The sequence below is a fragment of the Lontra canadensis genome, unplaced genomic scaffold (assembly GCF_010015895.1).
Source record: "Lontra canadensis isolate GAN:19392208 unplaced genomic scaffold, GSC_riverotter_1.0 scaffold19, whole genome shotgun sequence".
Classification (NCBI taxonomy): domain Eukaryota; kingdom Metazoa; phylum Chordata; class Mammalia; order Carnivora; family Mustelidae; genus Lontra; species Lontra canadensis.
In genome coordinates, this window is record NW_022631013.1 from 11,254,447 (window position 1) to 11,272,733 (window position 18,287).

Consider the following 18,287-nt stretch of genomic DNA (forward strand, 5'->3'; position numbering starts at 1 on the left):
TTGTCCTTTTTTTTTGTTTTTACTACTTCATCTTCAGTCCCTAAAACTATGCCTGATACATAACAGAGCTTTACTATTCTTTGTTGAGTTCATGAAGAAAATGAATGAATATCTGAGCTACCAAATTATGAACCTCTAAGGTAGAAATTAGGTCATATTCATCTCTATATTCTTGGAAGTACCTTGCACAAAATAATGCTCAGGAAGTACCTTTTGAATGGTTACTAAATGAGGAAATGTTTTTGAATTAGATAGGTTCTTGTCAGCGCTGTAGTTTTGTTTATATGGTATTTATTGCCAGGAGATTGTTAATGTAATTAGATGTAATGCACTCTCAGTTCTTGAAGCTGCAGCAGAAATCTTACCTGGTTTAAACACTTCATTTTCTTCATTTTTGGAAATGTTTCTTAGGGGAAAATCTGGCAGATACAAAAAGCATATTTAGCAAAATTGCTTCCTGATGAGCCCATGACTGAGCTGGAGTTTGATCCCCTCTCTCTCCTCAGGAACCAGAGCTCACAGTGACACTGCTTTCTAAACCCCACACTATTAAGTAAGAGTGTGTCTATTGAGTAAAGAAGCAGAGTGTTTGAAATTTGAGTGGTGCCAGACATCTAGAATATATTTTGGGGGTAAGGAACAATGAAAAGTGTAGATGTGAAGGTCAAAGGACCAAGGAATACTTTTTGTTTACAGCTGCCTGTGAAACCTGGGAGCTCCCCTGTGACAGGGACATCCTTAGTAGTTCTCTGTTAGTTTTGTCAACAGTGACAAAATTGAGTATCTCTGAGTGTTTACTGGTACTACATTTGTGAAATGGAATGCTGTCTGCTCTTCTTGGATTTGACTGGCTCTGATAATAAACAAGCAACCTGGGGGTTTGTAGCCACAACCAATTTCTTATTTGTTTCTAACTGTAGAAAAGAAGCAAGATGAAGTGTTAGAGACTACATACCAATAAACTCCATCACAATAAGAGCACAGAACATCTGCAAGGGCTTAGAAAGCCTTGGGATAGCAGGAAAAGTTCTGGGAATGAGGAAAGAGCAGACTGTGTCCTGCCCCTACAGGCCTCACACTGAAGGGGAAGCTCTGCCCTATGGAATTTGGTCTCATAGAGGTAATTTTCCTTTCTGGTGGCTTAATCTGAGCAGAAAGATCTGGTCCTGGGGGACTCATGGTCTCACAGTAGAGGCAGGGCACATCACTAGAAATCATGGGTAATTCTCCGTTATCCAGGCAACAGAGATGGAGTAGGTTGAAGTTCCCCTGTAATATTTTCCCACAGCTTTGAAAGAAATAATTAATTTAATAATTTATAACAAATAAATAAATTATAAATAAATCTCTATTTATAAATAATAATTTATTCTTTTACCTTCCCCATTTTCTCTCCCACTGGAGCTGATGAAATAGTGCCAAATGTGGACTCAAATTTAATGCTGGCCACATAGATTATCCAAAAAGGAAGGTGGGACCAATAGAATTCATCATTGAGGTTTGATCTGAATAATGAGAATAGCCTTGCGTTCACAATGAAGAGAAGGAGAAGAAATAGGAATAAGATTGAGAAGAAACGGTTTTATAGCCCCAGAGAGACCATCACAAAGAGCTCACCTACTCAGTCTGAATCTGCGTTTGACTAGAAATAAAAGCAGGTTTTAATTTTTTTTTTCAGTCTTCCTCTGTTTGGTTCTCCCCCATCCCATTATGCATTCAACACTAAAATCTCAAATATTGAATGACACTAAGGATTTGCTTTTAATTTTTAAGTGATAAAAGTATTGTGGTTATGTGTTTAGATAATATCCTTTAAAGGTATATATTAAACAGATAAAATTATATAATGTGAGAAATTTGCTTAAAATGGGAAGAGGAGGGTGCCTGGGTGGCTCAGTGGGTTAAGCCTCTGCCTTCGGCTCAGGTCATGATCTCAGGGTCCTGGGATCGAGTCCCGCATCGGGCTCTCTGCTCTCTCTCAGTGGGGAGCCTGCTTCTCCACCCCCATCTCTTTCTGCCTGCCTCTCTGCCTACTTGTGATCTCTGTCAAATAAATAAATAAAATCTTTTTAAAAAAATTTTTTAAGAAAGGGGGAAGAGGAAGTTTAAATGAAGTAAGACTGGCAATGAATTGATAGTTGTTGAAACTGAGTGATGGGTACATAGGTATTCATTATACTATTTATATAACTTAATATATATTTGAAATTTTTCATAATAGAAAGTTTTTTAAAATCTCATTTTCTGAGAATGGTCTCAGTTAGACCTACTCCTTCTGCCTTTTATACACTTGTCTTCAAAGACTTTCCCCTCAAAAACAAGTACTTTTCCCATCAGCAACTCAAAGATGAGAACTCCAGCCATCTAGCAGTGGGAATGTGTTGCTTTGAGCTAGTTACACTTTGTGACAAAGTGCACAGGTGTGAAGATCTTTGAGTAGACTTAGAAATGGTTCAACAGGGGCGCCTGGGTGGCTCAGTGGGTTAAAGCCTCTGCCTTCGGCTCGGGTCATGATCCCAGGTTCCTGGGATCGAGCCCCGCATCGGGCTCTCTGCGGCAGCGAGCCTGCTTCTTCCTCTCTCTGCCTGTCTCTCTGCCTACTTGTGATCTTTGTCTGTCAAATAAATAAATAAATAAATCTTTAAAAAAAAAAAAAAGAAATGGTTCAACAGTAACATCATATCTGTCTGCTCTAAATGTATGTGGGCATCTAACGTAAGTGGAACATAAAATTATACAACAACTTTGGAAAGCATTTAGCAGTTTCCTAAAAAGTTAAATATAAATTTACTGTAGGATCCAGCAAGTCCAATTCTAGATATTTACTAAGGAAATAAAAGCACATATCCATGTAAAAGCTTGTACACACATATTTGGCACAGCTCTTTGCAATAGCCATAAACTGGAAAAACTCAAATGTCCAACAAATTAGTAAACAAATTGTGCAATATCCATACAATAGAAGGCTACTCAGCAATAAAAATAAATGAACTATCAGTAGATGCAAAAACATAAATAAATCTCAAAATAATTATGCTGAGCAAAAGAAGCTGTCAAAAAAAGAACATATATGATCCCATTCATATAAAATTTTTTTATTTTTTTTATCTTTAAGATATAATTGGCATGTAATATTGTATGAGTTTTAAGGTGTACTGTACAGTGATTTGATATATGCATATGTCAAATATATAGTGAAGTAATTGCCACAATAAGGATAGTTAACACATTCCTCACCTCACAGAGGTATAATTCTTTTGTTTGTTAGTTTGGTGGTAAGAAATTTTAAGATCTACTCTCTCAGCAACTTTCAAATATACAATACAGGATTGTTAGGCCTAGTCACCATGCTGTTCATTACGACTCCAGAACTTAAATATCTTATAACTGGAACTTTGTGCTCTTTGACCACCTTCACCCCACTCCTCCTCACCTACCCTTAGCCCCTAGCAGTCACCAATCTGCTGTTTTTATGGGACTTTGTTTTTGTTTTAAATTCCACATATAGAGTATCAGAGTATTTATCTTTCTCTGACTTATTTCACTTAGCATAATGCCATCAAGGTTCATCCATGCCACAAATAGCAGAATTTTCTTCTTTTCTATGGTTGACTAATATTCCTCTGTGTGTGTGTGTGTGTGTGTGTGTGTGTGTGTGTGTGTGTAACACATTTTCTTTATCTGTTCATCTGTCAGTAGACACTTAGGTGATTTCCATGTCTCGGCTTTTGTAAATAATGGCACAGTGAACATGGGGGTACAGATAACTCCTCAAGATAGGGATTTAATTTCCTTTGGATATATACTCAGAAGAGGAATTACTGGATCGTATGGTAGTTCTAATTTTCTCAGGAGCATCCAAACTGTTTTCATAGTGGCTGTACCAATTTACATTCCCATCAACAGTGTACATCCCCCCTAGTACGTGTTATCTCTTTTTTTTTTTATTACAGCCATTCTAACATTCTTTGATTATAACATTTCTAAGGTGACATCTCATTGTGGTTTTGATTTGCATTTCCCTGATAATTAGTGATGTTGAGTATCTTTTCACATACCTTTTGGGCATTTGAAGAAATCTAAATATGAAACAAATATTTGAAACCTATTATTGGGGTGCCTGGATGGCTCAGTCGGTTAAATGCCTACCTTCAGCTCAGGTCATGATCTCAAGGTCCTGGGATGAAGCCCCGTGTACAGCTCTCTGCTCAGTAAGAAGTCTGCTTCTCCTTCTCCCTCTGCTCCTCACCCCTCCTCACTTGTGTGTGCATATTCTCTCTCTCTTGCAAATAAATAAATAAAATCTTAAACGAGGGGCACCTGGGTGGCTCAATGGGTTAAAGCCTCTGCCTTCGGCTTGGGTCATGATCCCAGGGTCCTGGGATTGAGCCCCGCATCGGGCTCTCTGCTCATCAGGGAGCCTGCTTCCTCCTCTCTCTCTCTCTCTGCATGCCTCTCTGCCTACTTGTGATCTCTGTCTGTCAAATAAATAAATAAAATCTTAAAAAAAAATATTAAACGAAATTTAATTAAAAAATAAACCTCTTATCTATTTAGGTCCTTTGCCCTTTATTTAATCGAATTATTTGCTTTTTTGCTATTTGCTGTTGAGTTGCATGACTTCCATATGTATTTTGGATATTAACCTTTTATCAGATACACAATTTGCAAATATCTTCTTTCACTCCATAGATTGCCTTTTTATTTGTCAATTATTTCTTTTGTTGTGCAGAAGACTTTAATTTGATGTAATCCCACTTATTCAATTTTGCTTTAGTTGCTTGTGCTTTTGGTTGTCACATCCATAAAATCATTGCCAGACTGTTGTCAGAGAGCTTTTTCTCTGCTTTTTTCCTAGGAATTTTATGGTTTCAGGTCTTACATTTAAGTCTTTAATCCATTTAGAGTAAATTTTTGTGAGAGGTATAAGATAGGGGTCCAGTTTCACTCTTTTACATATGATTATCTAGTTTTTCCAGCACCATTTATTGAAGGGTCTGTCTTTTCTCCATTGAGTTTTCTTGCCTCCCTTGTCCAGTATCAGTTGGCCTTATGTGCATGGGTTTATTTCTGGACTCTTGACTCTGTTGCATTGGTGTATGTCTGTGTTTATGCCAGTATCATACTGTTGCGCTTTTTTTGTTGTTTTAAGCTTTTATTTATGTAACACGGCGGGGTGGTGGAGAGCAAGCTACAAGCAGAGATAGCAGCAGGCAGGGGAGAAGCAGGCTTCCCACTGAGCAAAGAGCCCGATGTCGGGGTTAATCCGGACACTGGGATCATGACCTGAGCCAAAGGTAGCTGCTTAACCAACTGAGGCACCCATACTGATTTGATTAGTATAGCTTTGTAATATAGTTTGAAATGAGGACATGTGATGCGTCTAGCTTAGTTTTCTTTCTCAAGATTACTTTGGCTATTCACAGTTTTTTAGGGTTCTATCAAAATTTTACAATTAGTTTTTCTATATCTGTGGAAAAAAATGCCATTGGAATCTTGATAGGCATTACATTGACTCTATAGATAGCTTTGGGTAGTATAGAATTTAACAATGTTTATTGTTCCAGTCCATGAACATAGAATATCTTTCCATTTATTTGTATCTTCACTTTCTTTCATTAGTGTCTAAATCCCAATTGATCACAATGTTTGATCCTTTAAATGTGTTGTTGAATTTGGTTTGCTAGTATTTTGTTGAGAAGTTTTGCATCTATATTCATCAAGGATATTGGCTTATAGTTTTTTTCTCTTGTAGTGTCCTTGTCTAGCTTTGGTACGAGGGTAATGCTGGCCTTGTAAAATGAGTTCAAGAAGATTATCTCCTCTTCCCAAACTTCTTTTCTAAACATCATTCTTAAACTTGTCTTTTTTGCTTCCTTGTCCCTCTATACCCTTTTCTCTCTCAACCTGATGGCAGATTGAGCTAATTTGGAACCATGATCTTGCATAGGAAGGTATCATCTTTAGGGGCATCTGGGTGGTGCAGTCAGTTAAGTGGCTGACTCTTGTTTTTGGCTCAGGTCATGATCTCAGGGTCATGAGATTGAGCCCCACATTGGGTTCCATGCTAGTTAGCAGCAAAGTGACTTTAGGAAAAATACTTTTCTGTTTTTAATATCAAGTTCCTTATCTATTACTAAAAGAGAGGTTTTATAAATATTAAATTAAATAATATACATAAAGTACTCAGCACAGTTGCTGATACTTAATAAGTGTTTAATATAGTTTAATTACTTTTTTTAAGATTTTATTTATTTATTTGACAGAGAGAGACAGAGCGAGAGAGGGAACACAAGCAGGGGAGTGGGAGACGGAGAAGCAGGCTTCCCACGGAGCAGATCCTGGGATCATGACCTGCGCTGAAGGCAGATGCTTAACGACTGAGCCACCCAGGCTCCCCTACTTTAGTTACTTTTATTTCCCTTCAAAGTCCCAAAGATGCCTCCTGCTGGGCTTTTTTTTTTTCTGTCCTGGGTAGTACTGGTTAGAGCCTATGAACTATAGGGCCCCCCTCACCTCCAAGAAGAGAGAGAAGTTTATTGAGAGATAAGTCTCCAAAAGGTAGATCTGAAGCAGCATATGTCTTGGACAAAATGTTAATTCTTTTTTTGATTTTTCAGATTTTCCTGTTTTTAGGTGGCATGTGTTTTATCCTAGCAATTGGGCATGGCATTTGGGAAAACAAGAAAGGCTACTACTTCCAGGATTTTCTACCATGGGAAGAATATGTGTCTTCATCAGTTGTCTCTGCCATCCTCACATTCTGGTCCTACTTCATTATTCTCAACACTATGGTGCCCATTTCCCTTTATGTCAGGTAGGATTTTTTGACCACTTTGTGTTACAGCGGGAGGGAACTGACTTTTTACTTCCTGCTTAACTCACCAAATAGACTGTGAATGTTTAGAAAACATAGATTGCGTGCTCTTTAACTGTTTCCTTCCCACAGTACCCAGTGTACAAAACACTCTGAGAAATGTCTAGAGATAGGGGTGCCTGGGTGGCGCAGTTAGTTAAAAGACCAACATGGTTTCAGCTCAGGTTATGATTTCAGGGTCCTGAGATTGAGCCCCACATCTGGCTCCACACTCAATGTGGAGTAACCTTGGGATTCTCTCTCCCTCTCCCTGGCTCCCTTCTGCTTGTGCTTCTCTTTCTCTCTCTCTCTCAAATAAATAAATAAATCTTAAAAAAAAAAAAAAGATAAGAAACTGCCAAACTTCTTATCCAAGTGTTAAAAAAAAATGTCTAGAGATTGTGTAAGTGCTTTCCATATCCAGAATACTGTGCTAGATACTATGTGAATTATACAAAAGAAAACCGTCCCTACCCTCAAATGGCTTATAATGTAAATGGCTAGGGGCACCTCAGTGGCTCAGTCGTTAAGCATCTGCCTTTGGCTCAGGTCATGATCCCAGAGTCCTGGGCTCCCTGCTCCATGGGGAATCTGCTTCTCCCTCTCCCACTCCCTTGCTTGTGTTCCCTCTTTCACTGTATCTCTCTCTGTCAAATAAATAAATGAAATCTTTAAAAAAAGACTAAGACATATAAACCCATACAATAATTAGAAAAAATGTACAGAAATTGGGTGATGCTAAAGCACAAGCCAGGGAGCCACAGTTAATCAATGAGATAGGTTCCAAATATTCATTTGTAAATCATTTAATCAGAACTCACATTCTGTTTTCCTATAAAAACAATGTGACAAATGGTAGATAGGTATAATTATGACCTAAATTCTGGTTTCTAAAAGTTGGTACAGAAATGGATGTTTCCTCCTCCTTTGCATGGACAAAAATTTGAAATAGATAAAATAAATTTTTACTCTGATCTCCTTTTTCTGTTTTCATCATTCTCTTTCACAATATGCACCCAGACACATTTTCGTATCCTTCTTTCCAAGTTTCCTAAGCCCTGCACTGTGACAGTCCAACCTGAAAAGCACCTTAAGTGACAAAATTATCTTATTAATTTAGTATTTATTGAGCACGTACTATGTGCCAAGCACTATAATAGGTGTTAGAAATAGAAGTATGAATAACAAGACAGCTGCTTCTATAGATAAGCTTATAACATAGCCATGGAAACAGATATTTTAAAAATTATGGTACGGGGGCACCTGGGTGGCTTTATAGGTTAAGCGTCTGCCTCCAGCTCAGGTCATGATCCCAGGGTCCTGAGATGGAGCCCCGTATCAGGCTCTCCACTCAGCAGGAAGCCTGCTTCTCCCTCTGCCCCTCCCCCTGCTTCTGTTCCCTCTCTGAATGTGCTTCTCTCTGTCAAATAAATAAATAAAATCTTTAAAAAATTATGGTACAGTATAGAAAATGATGTAGTAGGAGTATGTATGGGGATGCTGTGGAAGACTAGAAGAGGAATGGGTTGATTCTACTTGGAGAACCTTGGGGATTTCCAAAAAGTAACAAACTGATACTTGAGAAAATAGTAGAATTCACCAAGTAAAAATAGCAAAACAATATTGCAAACAGAAAGATCAGTTTGTATGAAGGTTTGGTGTTTTTTAAAAGCTTGATCTAGTCAAAGAACAGTGAGTAGGCTAGGATAAAATGTTGGATGGTAATTTAATATCAGATCCAAGAGAGCCTTAAATGCCAGGACAAGTAGTCTGGATTTTATCCTAAAAGCCGGAAAGATCTTTCTAAGGATAGAAATAATCTGATTAAATGTTCGGGTTTAGAGAAATTGCTGTGTTGGTTAGTATGGCAAGGAAGGGAGGGATCAAGAGTCAGTGCATGAGGTCTAGTAGTCAATAATGTGGGCTAGAACCCTCCCACCTCACCTGAAATAAAAAAAATCCACATTGCTCAATGCAGCTGTCTCTTAGAAGCAATCGAAACTAACACACATTAAGCATGAATGATGATAGGAAGGAGGCCCCTTAAAAATCTTTGTTTTAAGATGGGATTGGGAGGGAGACAAACCATAAGTGACTCTTAATCTCACAAAACAAACTGCGGGTTGATGGGGGGGGTTGGGGGGGGTGGGGTTATGGACATTGGGGAGGGTATGTGCTATGGTAAGTGCTGTGAAATGTGTAAACCTGGCGATTCACGGACCTGTACCCCTGGGGATAAAAATATATGTTTAAAAAAATAAAATGTATTAAAAAAATAAAAATTAAAAATTAAAAAAAATCTTAACTGTTTTAAAATGAAGATGCTTGTTAACCATAAAGAATCTACAATGTACCTTACTTGGAATAGAAGAGGAATGTGACAAAGGCAATAGGGAAAATTCAGATAAAGTAAGGAGGACACTATTAGGGTTGGCGGTGAGGAAGAAGCTACCCCACAGGCAGGTTGGGTCTGCCTGGAAATTTATCAGATCAGCTTCTATAATCAGCTGTTTCTAATTTTCAGACATCCTTCCCTTCTTATGTACAAAGAAGTTTCTGAGTGTTTCAAGTTTCTCTCTCTTCTTTACCATGGATTTACATGATAGTTACAGTAATCCTCTAATTTAACCTAGGCAGCCTTTTAGTAGTTCTTAATTCTGTCAGGCTTTGCATTACTGCAGAAATTCAAAATATTTTACTTTTCCTGGGTATGTTTTGGAAGAAGAAAGAATGAAAAGGGGTTATGCCTCAGCAAAATTAAGTATGTCTCAGGTGGTAAAGCCCTGAATAATAATGTTCAAAATCAGAATTACATTGGGTTGGCTGGTGGGAAGAGTCCTTCAAAATCCCTGGTAGGTTCCCAAGGAAGATACTCTGATTTTCAGGTCCTCACCCTGACCTATCATAGGACTGTTAAGAAGGAAACCAGGATGATGTATTTGATCTCTTCTGACCCAGGACCCTTCTTTTCTTGCTTTCTTCAGTGTTGAGATAATAAGATTGGGCAACAGTTGCTATATCAACTGGGATCGGAAGATGTATTATGCACCAAAGAACACACCAGCACAGGCTCGTACCACCACCCTTAATGAGGAACTTGGCCAGGTCAAATATGTGTTCTCCGACAAAACCGGAACCCTGACTCAGAACATCATGATTTTCAATAAGTGTTCTATTAATGGGATAATCTATGGTATGCATGCCTTCCTGCTTTCCCTGAGTCCTAGGGAAATTCTACCTTGCAAATTGTTTCCAAGAGTAATCTCCCTCTAAATCTATATGCCTCTGAAATTCACATTTACCTCTTAATCCTCAGCCTTCCCTATTTGCTAGGCAAAGATCCCCGACTCCATTTACCTGCTTACCAAAAAGCATTTATTTAACACCTTATAGAGGTAAACCGTTGTGTTGGAAATTGGAAATACCAAGATGTACAAGACTTAATCTCTGTCCTCAAGGTATTCCTGATGTCTTGAGAGTGTCAGTTCACTCATACTAAATCAGACGGAGAAACCAGCATATTGATGAAGCTGCTAATCTCCTGGTTCCACTTCAGACCAATAAGCAGGCTTGAGAGAGGCTATCAAAGGAACATAATGAATGCCACTGAATTGTACACTAAATAATAGTTAACATTTTATGTTACATGTATTTTACCACAACAAAAAAATTTAAACCTTTATTTAAAACCCTTGCCAAGGGGCACCTGGGTGGCTCAGTGGGTTAAGCCGCTGCCTTCGGCTCAGGTCATGATCTCAGAGTCCTGGGATCGAGCCCCGCATCGGGCTCTCTGCTCAGCAGGGAGCCTGCTTCCTCCTCTCTCTCTGCCTGCCTCTCTGCCTGCTTGTGATCTCTCTGTCAAATAAATAAATAAAATCTTTAAAAAAAATAAAATAAAATAAAACCCTTGCCAAGGGGCACCTGGGTGGCTCAGTAAGTGCATCTGACTTCAGCTCAGGTCATGATCCCAGGGTCCTGGGATTGAGTCTCACATTGGGCTCCCTGCTCTGCAGGGGGCCTGTTTCTCCCTCTCCCACTCACCCTGCTTGTGTTCCCTCTCTCGAGACAGTGAGTCTCTCTCTCTCTGTCAAATAAATAAAAATATATAAATAAAATAAAACCCTTGCCAAGTCTCTGCTCTGTTTCCTTACCAACAGGTTGTGGCTATGACAAGAATGGACAGAAGGTAGAAGTCTCTGAGGTGAGTGATTGCAGCTCCCTGTGAAATGCATCTGGGAGCTAAGGCTGTGCTGCATAGCGACATTGTTGACACAAATTGGGAGTCCCTTAGCTCCTGAAATAGTAAAGCTTTTATTGGCCCCATAATATCAGAAAGCATTGTACAAATGGCCTATGTTTATTTGAGGGGATTTGGGTTTGTGTTTTGTTTTGTTTTTTAAGATTTTATTTGTCAGAGAAAGAGAGAGAACGCAAGCAGGGGGCAGAGGAAGAAGCAGGCTCCCTGATGAGCAAGGAGCCTGATGCAGGACTCGAACCCAGGACTCCAGGATCATGACCTGAGCTGAAGGCAGACACTTACCTGACTGAGCCACCCAGGCATCCCGAGAATTCCTTGCATTTTAAATATTCATATTTTATAGTTCAAATTCCCATTTGTTGATTAATTCTTTTTTGAAATCTGTGTTTTAAAATGAAAATACCTTTGTTTCTTTCTGTTTAAAAAACAATCTATGCTCACTATTAAAAAAAGTCCGAACTATACAGAAATGTATGAAGAAGAAAGTTAAAGTTACTCAATCCCTTATAGAAAACCAGTGTAAAATTTAGAGGTATACTCTTTCAGATATTTTTCATGTGTGTATATGCACACACATATACATCGAGATCTAATGATAGACATATGAATGGATGGATGGGAGGAAGGAAGGAAGGAGAAGAAAGAAAATAAGGAAGGAAAGAAAGAAAAGGAAGGGAAGAAGAAGCATTATAGCATGTGTGCTATTTTCACCCTCCTTTTTATGCACTTGATGTATATTGTAGTCTTGTTTCCATGTCAGTAAATTTAGGTCTGCATCATCATTTTGAATGAGTGGCATATCCAATAGTATTGGTGTACCTTCATTTATTTAAACAACCCCCTATTTTTATTCCATTTTATTTTGCTATTATAAATAATATTGGGGTAAGCAGCTTGGTACATACATTCTAGTCTCTTCTTCTGATAATTATTTCTTTAGAATAAAGTCCTAGAATTGAAATTGGCTGGTCAAAGTGTAGCCACATTTTTAATGCATTAATATTGCCATATTGTTCTCTAGATAGATTGCATCGATTTATAATCTCACCAAAGTATCTGAGAATTCTTTTCTTCCCATATCCATATCAGTACTGGGTATTAATCATCTTTTAATCTTTAGAAATTTAATTGGTAAAAAATGACATCTCATGTAATTTATCTTCCTCTGATTACTAATCAAATTGAATCATTTTTATGTGCTTATTTTCCTTCCCCTTCCCACTTTATTTCCTATTTATAATATTTTATGAGTAGCCTGTTCATACTCTTTGCCCTTTTTTTCTTATTTGAAAGCACTCTATATAGTAAAAACACCAACTCTTCCTTTGGCACATACATTATAGTTACTTTCCCCATTTTTGTCTTTTGGGTTTTGTTTATCATTTTTTTCTGTGTAGAAGTTTCTAATGTGTGTGACCAAGTCTGTCAGTCTTTTTCCTTTATAGTTTTAGGATTTGTGATATACTTAATAGTCCTAACTCACACAATTATAAAAATATCTTCCTATTCATTATTCCTATTTCTAGCTGGTTCATTTTGACTATTTTCTCAAGTATTAAATCTCAATTTATGTTTATGGATTTGATTTTAAGCATCCCTTCATAGGGCTTTCTCTTTTACCTTCATGGTACTCCTTACCCTGTCCCTTTCCTTCTAGAACCAGTTCCAAACCCTTAGCCACTTGACTTATGTACCAAATAGCTAACTCCAGCTCCCAACTACTGCCTCATTCATATCTCTCCAAAAATATTGGGAATGGGAAAGAACATCTTTCTCCTCCTCCTCCTCTTCCTCCTTCTTCTTCTTGTTCTTCTTCTTCTCCCTCTTCTCCTCCTCCCCCTCCTCCTCCACCTCCTCCTCCTCCTTCTTCTTCTTCTTCCTCTTCCTCTCCTCCTTGTTCTTCTTCTTCTTCCTCTTCCTCCTCTTCTTCTTCTTCTTCTTCCTCCTCCTCCTCCTCCTCTTTCTCCTCCTCCTTCTTCTTCCTCTTCTTGTTCTTCTTCTTCTTCCTCTTCTTCTTCTTCTTCCTCTTCTTCTTCTTCCCCTTCTTCTTCTTCTTCTTCTTCTTCTTCTTCTTTCTTCTTTCTTCTTTCTTCTTTCTTCTTTCTTCTGCTTTCAGTCCTCTTCTAGGCACTCTGGTAATGACCTTGGCAATATAAACAAAGTTGTAGTTTGTAGAGAATACAAGCTGGTCAAAGGGTGGCCACATTTTTAATGCATTTAATATTGCCATATTGCTCTCTAGATAGATTGCATCAATTAATAATCCCACCAAAGTATATGAGAATTCTTTTTTTCTCATATCCTTCCCACTTCTTCAGGAACCTCAGTCAGTCCTAAGCTCTCTCTTTCTTAGTATCTGAAAGTTATCTCCTTAATGTGATTCTTTCCCCTCAACTCAAGTTTTCCCTTTCTTTAAAAAAATGCTGGGGCGCCCTAGTGGCTCAGTGGGTTAAAGCCTCTGCCTTCAGCTCAGGTCATGGTCTCAGGGTCTTGGGATCAGGGTCCTGGGATCGAGCCCCACATCGGGCTCTCTGCTCAGCGGGGAGCCTACTTCCCCCACCCCGCCACCCCCGCCTGCCTCTCTGCCTACTTGTGATCTCTGTCTGTCAAATAAATAAATAATATCTTTTAAAAAATAAAATAAAATAATGCTTAGTACATCCATACAATGGAATGTCATGCAGCAGTAAAAAGAGATGAGCTGTAAAACCTCATATACACACACACGGAAGAACTTTTTTTAATAAAGATTATATTTATTTATTAGAGAGAGAGAGCGCAAGCAGGTGGAGGGAGAGGGAGAAACAGACTCTCCACTGAGCAGGGAACCTAATGCAGAGCTGATCCCAGGACCCTGAGATCATGACAGAGCCGAGGGCAGACACTTAACTAACTGAGCCACTCTGGTCCCCCAGGGAAGAACATTTTTTTTTTAAGATTTTATTTATTTAATTATTTGACAGAGAGAGACACAAGCAGGGGAAGTGGGAGAACACAAGCAGGGGGAGAAAGGGAACACAAGCAGGATGAGTGGGAGAGGGAGAAGCAGGCCTCCTGCTGAGCAGGGAGCCCAGTGCAGCACAACCCCAGGACCCTGGAACTGTCAACCTGAGCCAAAGGCAGATGCCTAATGACTGAGCCACCCAGGTGCCCCAGGGAAGAACTTTAAATTTTCACTTAGCATATTGCTAAATGAAAGAAGCCAATCTGAAAAGGCATATACTATAAGACATTCTGGAAAAGGCAAAACAGTAAAGACAGTAAAAAAATCAGTGGTTGCCAGGGGTTTGGGGAGAGGTGGAGAGAGAGATGAAGCAGTAGAGCACACGAGATTTTTAGGGCAGTGCAATTATTCTGTGTGATGCTGTCATGGTGGATTCATTAAAATATGCATGTTTCAAAACCCATAGAACTGTATAATGCAGAATGAATTCTAGTGTAAACTACAGACTTTAGTTCATAATAACATATCAATATTGGATCAGCGATTGTAATAAATGTACTACACTAATGTGAGATGTTTGTTAATAGAGGAAACCAGGGTAGAAAGGAGGGAGAGAGAGTATATGGGAACTTCCTGTACTTCTGCTTAATTTTTCTCTAAACCTAATACTGCTCTAAAAAAAGAGTATTAGGCAGGGCACCTGGGTGGCTCAGTGGGTTAAGCCTCTGCCTTCAGCTCAGGTCATGATCTCAGGTCCTGGGATCGAGCTCTGCATCGGACTCTACTCAGCAGGGAGCCCGCTTCCTCCTCTCTCTCTGCCTGCCTCTCTGCCTGCTTGTGATCTCTCTGTCAAATAAATACATAAAATCTTAAAAAAAAAAAAAGTATTAGGCACCTGGGTGTCTCAGTCGGTTAGGCATCTGCCTTCAGCTCAGGTGGTGATCCCAGGGTCCTGGGGTTGAATCCCACGTCAGGCTCCCTGCTCAGTGGGGAGTCTCTTTCTCCCTCTCCCACTCTGCCTGCTTGTGCTCTCTCTCTCTCTCTCTCTGTGTCAAATGAATGAATAAAATCTTTAAAAATAAAATTTAAAAAAATAGAGAGTATTAATTTAAAATAAAATATGTAGTTAAAATAAATAAAATAGTAAAATAACCCTTAGCCCATTAAACAGAAATAACCACTAATAATAAATTTTTATATTTTATTTTTATTCATATATTTTTAAAAAGCACTTAGAACTATTCTTGCATTACCCTCTAGCCATTTTCTGTCTCCACCAGTCCAAAATACTATCAACCATATGTCAGACTTTGAGTAAATGCTAAAGGTTGGAGAAAAACAAAAGAGACATGTTCCCTACCTTCAAAGAGTTGGCAGACTGGAGGAGGAGCCATATAAGTAAAAAGGCAATTATAGAGGTCTCTAACTCCTCACCTTTCTTTCATTCTTCAATCTACTCTCTGTAGTCAGACTCTGTCCTAGCATATCCACTGAAACTATCCTAGCCAAGGTCACTAGTTGACTACCTTGCTGTTAAATCCTTACCCAACTTCTCTGCAGATTTTAACACTTCATCTCCACTTTTTCTTAAAGTTCCTGTCTATTGGCTTCTGTTAAATAACTCTCTTCTTGTTTTTTCTTCCTGTCTAATTGCTTTTTCTCATCAACTTGGCCATCGGGGCTGATGTTCTCCAAGGCTCTCTTACTGAACCTCTTCCCCATCTGTATAGTTTCCCTGAATAATCTCATGTATTTACATGGCTTTGACTACCACCTACTTATTGATGACCTCCAAATCCATCTATCTAAGGAATCCTTTGTTGCTCCCTCCTACCCATGGCCATGACTAAAGATATTTTATAGAAACTCTCTATAGCTATGTCATAGTGTCTTAAGGAGTTTACTCGGTTACTACCTCTACCCTCCATTTTGAATCCCCTTCCTCTCACCTGATATCCCCAGTTTCCATCCTTTTGTGTAGTACCTGGATTTGCCTTTCCACCTTATTTAACTGGTTCTTTGGCTTACAGTTTCAGAATTTTCCATGAATTCTGCCTCTCAGATCATGCTGTACTGCAGCTCCAAGACTGCCCTGTATCACTCCTTTATCCAGCCAGGTCTAATGTTCTCCAACATTACTTGTCTGGAAGGGGGGATTAGAAACTAGCTTAGATCTCAACCCAAGCTTCAAACTATATATGCCTGCTTTCATTACTACCTGTAAATCCTTCAAGTATCTCCAGTTCGGCCTGTAAAAAATATCCTCCTGACAGGTATCTCAGTGAATGGTCTTATCATCTATTCAGGGACCCAATTAGGAAATATAAAATTATTTTTAACTCTTTCCCTCTGTCACCCCTCATATCATGTATCAGTTCTAGCTCCCTATATTTTCAAACTATTCTCTTAATTTAATATTTATTGTTACTACATCATTTCTCTTGTGAATTACTCAATGGCCTCCTAACTGGTCTCCCTGCTTCACATCTTGTTAGTTCCAGTATATTCTCCTGCTGCTATCAGAAGACTTTCTCTGACACAAATCTAATTATATCATTTCCAGAAAAAAATTGCTACGACTCCCTATTGCATATAAGATGGTAATGCAGGATCTACCTCATGCCTACCCTCCAACTTTTCTCTCATCACTTACCAGCCTCCAGTTTCAAAGAGTGTGCCGGTGTAAGATCCCAGTTCTAGAAAAGCCTCAGGAGATGCTACATAGTGAATTATCTTAAATTACTGAACCCACAAACTTCCCAGAGCTCACAGTTCTGTGGTTGGCCAGGACTGGGGCTTGGTTCTGGACCTGACCATACTTCCTCACTGCTCTGACAAAACTCCTTCTAGATGGTATATAGGAAAGAGCACCTGGGTAGTTCAGTCAGTTAAGCATCTGCCTTTGGCTCAGGTCATGATCCCAGAGTCCCAAGATCAAGCCCTGAGTTGGGCTCTCCACTCAGCAGGGAGTCTGCTTTCCCTCTCTCCCTGCTCCTTCTCTCTAGCCACCTGTGTGGTTAGATAGAAGTAGTGCAACACAGTGATATCACTGTACTTAGGGCTAAGTTCCCTTCCCAGCCCCCAAAATCAGACAGAGGGCATCCAGAGACAAAATTTTTCCAGATACCATTTACTATTATGGAGCAGTTACCCACCCCCATTTCCTCAGGTTTGATTACCATGGATTTGGGACTTGGAAGAATAGAGCCTAAAGATGGCCATTGATCATTCAGGGTAGCTGGGGAAGAAAGGGGACAAGAAGGGTCTGCCAACCAGCCCTCAGTTTTTCTCCGGTGGGATGGATCTTTTCTGGCCCAAGGGAATGGATGGTCCAAGTCAGAGCTAGAAAGGCCTTAGAAACCAGCACAGTGTCTCCTCCATTTATCTTGATTTTCTCTTCCCATCCTCCTGCTAAGAGTTCTCATCCCATTCCAGAAGTTGTCCCCAAACAGACCTTCTGTAAAGTGTCAGGCTGCCACTGAGAAGTTTGTTCTGGCTTGTATGTTCTAGGAAACAGAAAAGGTCGACTTCTCCTACAACAAACTGGCTGATCCTAAGTTTTCATTTTATGACAATACTTTGGTGGAAGCCATGAAAAAGGGAGATCACTGGGTGCACTTGTTTTTCCTCTCACTCTCATTGTGTCACACTGTGATGTCAGAAGAGAAAGTGGAAGGTGAGGAGAGGCCTGAGGATTCATTGACAGAGAATATGTCATAGAATCTAGGATGGCTACAGGTGGGCTTGGTTTGATATCATTTGTAATGGCTTAATCTAAGAGCTTTCTAATAGGCAGTGTTGTCCAGCAATGGGATGGATAGGCAACTAGTGAGCTTCTAGTCACTGGATATATTCAAGTAGAAGACAACCTCTTAGTCATATAGAAGATTCAGTCATTGGATAGGATTCAAACTTGATGCTTCTGACCTTGATTTTCAGCGGTGTTCTGTCGCAGAGTCTACTTGAATTGTCCCCAAGATCAGTCCCATTATCTCTGACAAGACTTCCTGAAGGATGAGTTGAGTTGTCTTGTTGCTTCACAATTTCACAGTATCCCCACATATCCTAGTTTCTTTAGTAATCAAATATGACTACGACATCCATGAATTTACTTAAACCTCTTTTAGAAACAATGAATGAAAAATGACTGATTAAAAATTAAGAAGGCTTTTGGGGTGTTTGGGTGGCTCAGTCGGTTGAGCATCTGACCTTGGTCTCGGCTCCAGTAT

General features: G+C 39.3%; 1 protein-coding gene across 8 annotated transcripts in view; it reads left to right on the forward strand.

The window, feature by feature from the left end:
- The window catches only part of LOC116869367 (phospholipid-transporting ATPase FetA-like), a 105,578-nt gene that overhangs the window by 67,435 nt on the left and 19,856 nt on the right, over positions 1-18,287 (forward strand). For all 8 annotated transcript variants that reach the window (XM_032860500.1, XM_032860499.1, XM_032860503.1 and 5 more), the window contains 4 exons: positions 6,621-6,817; positions 9,841-10,049; positions 11,014-11,057; positions 17,569-17,734. In XM_032860500.1, coding sequence (XP_032716391.1) covers positions 6,621-6,817; positions 9,841-10,049; positions 11,014-11,057; positions 17,569-17,734 — 616 coding nt within the window. The remainder of the gene's footprint in view (positions 1-6,620; positions 6,818-9,840; positions 10,050-11,013; positions 11,058-17,568; positions 17,735-18,287) is intronic.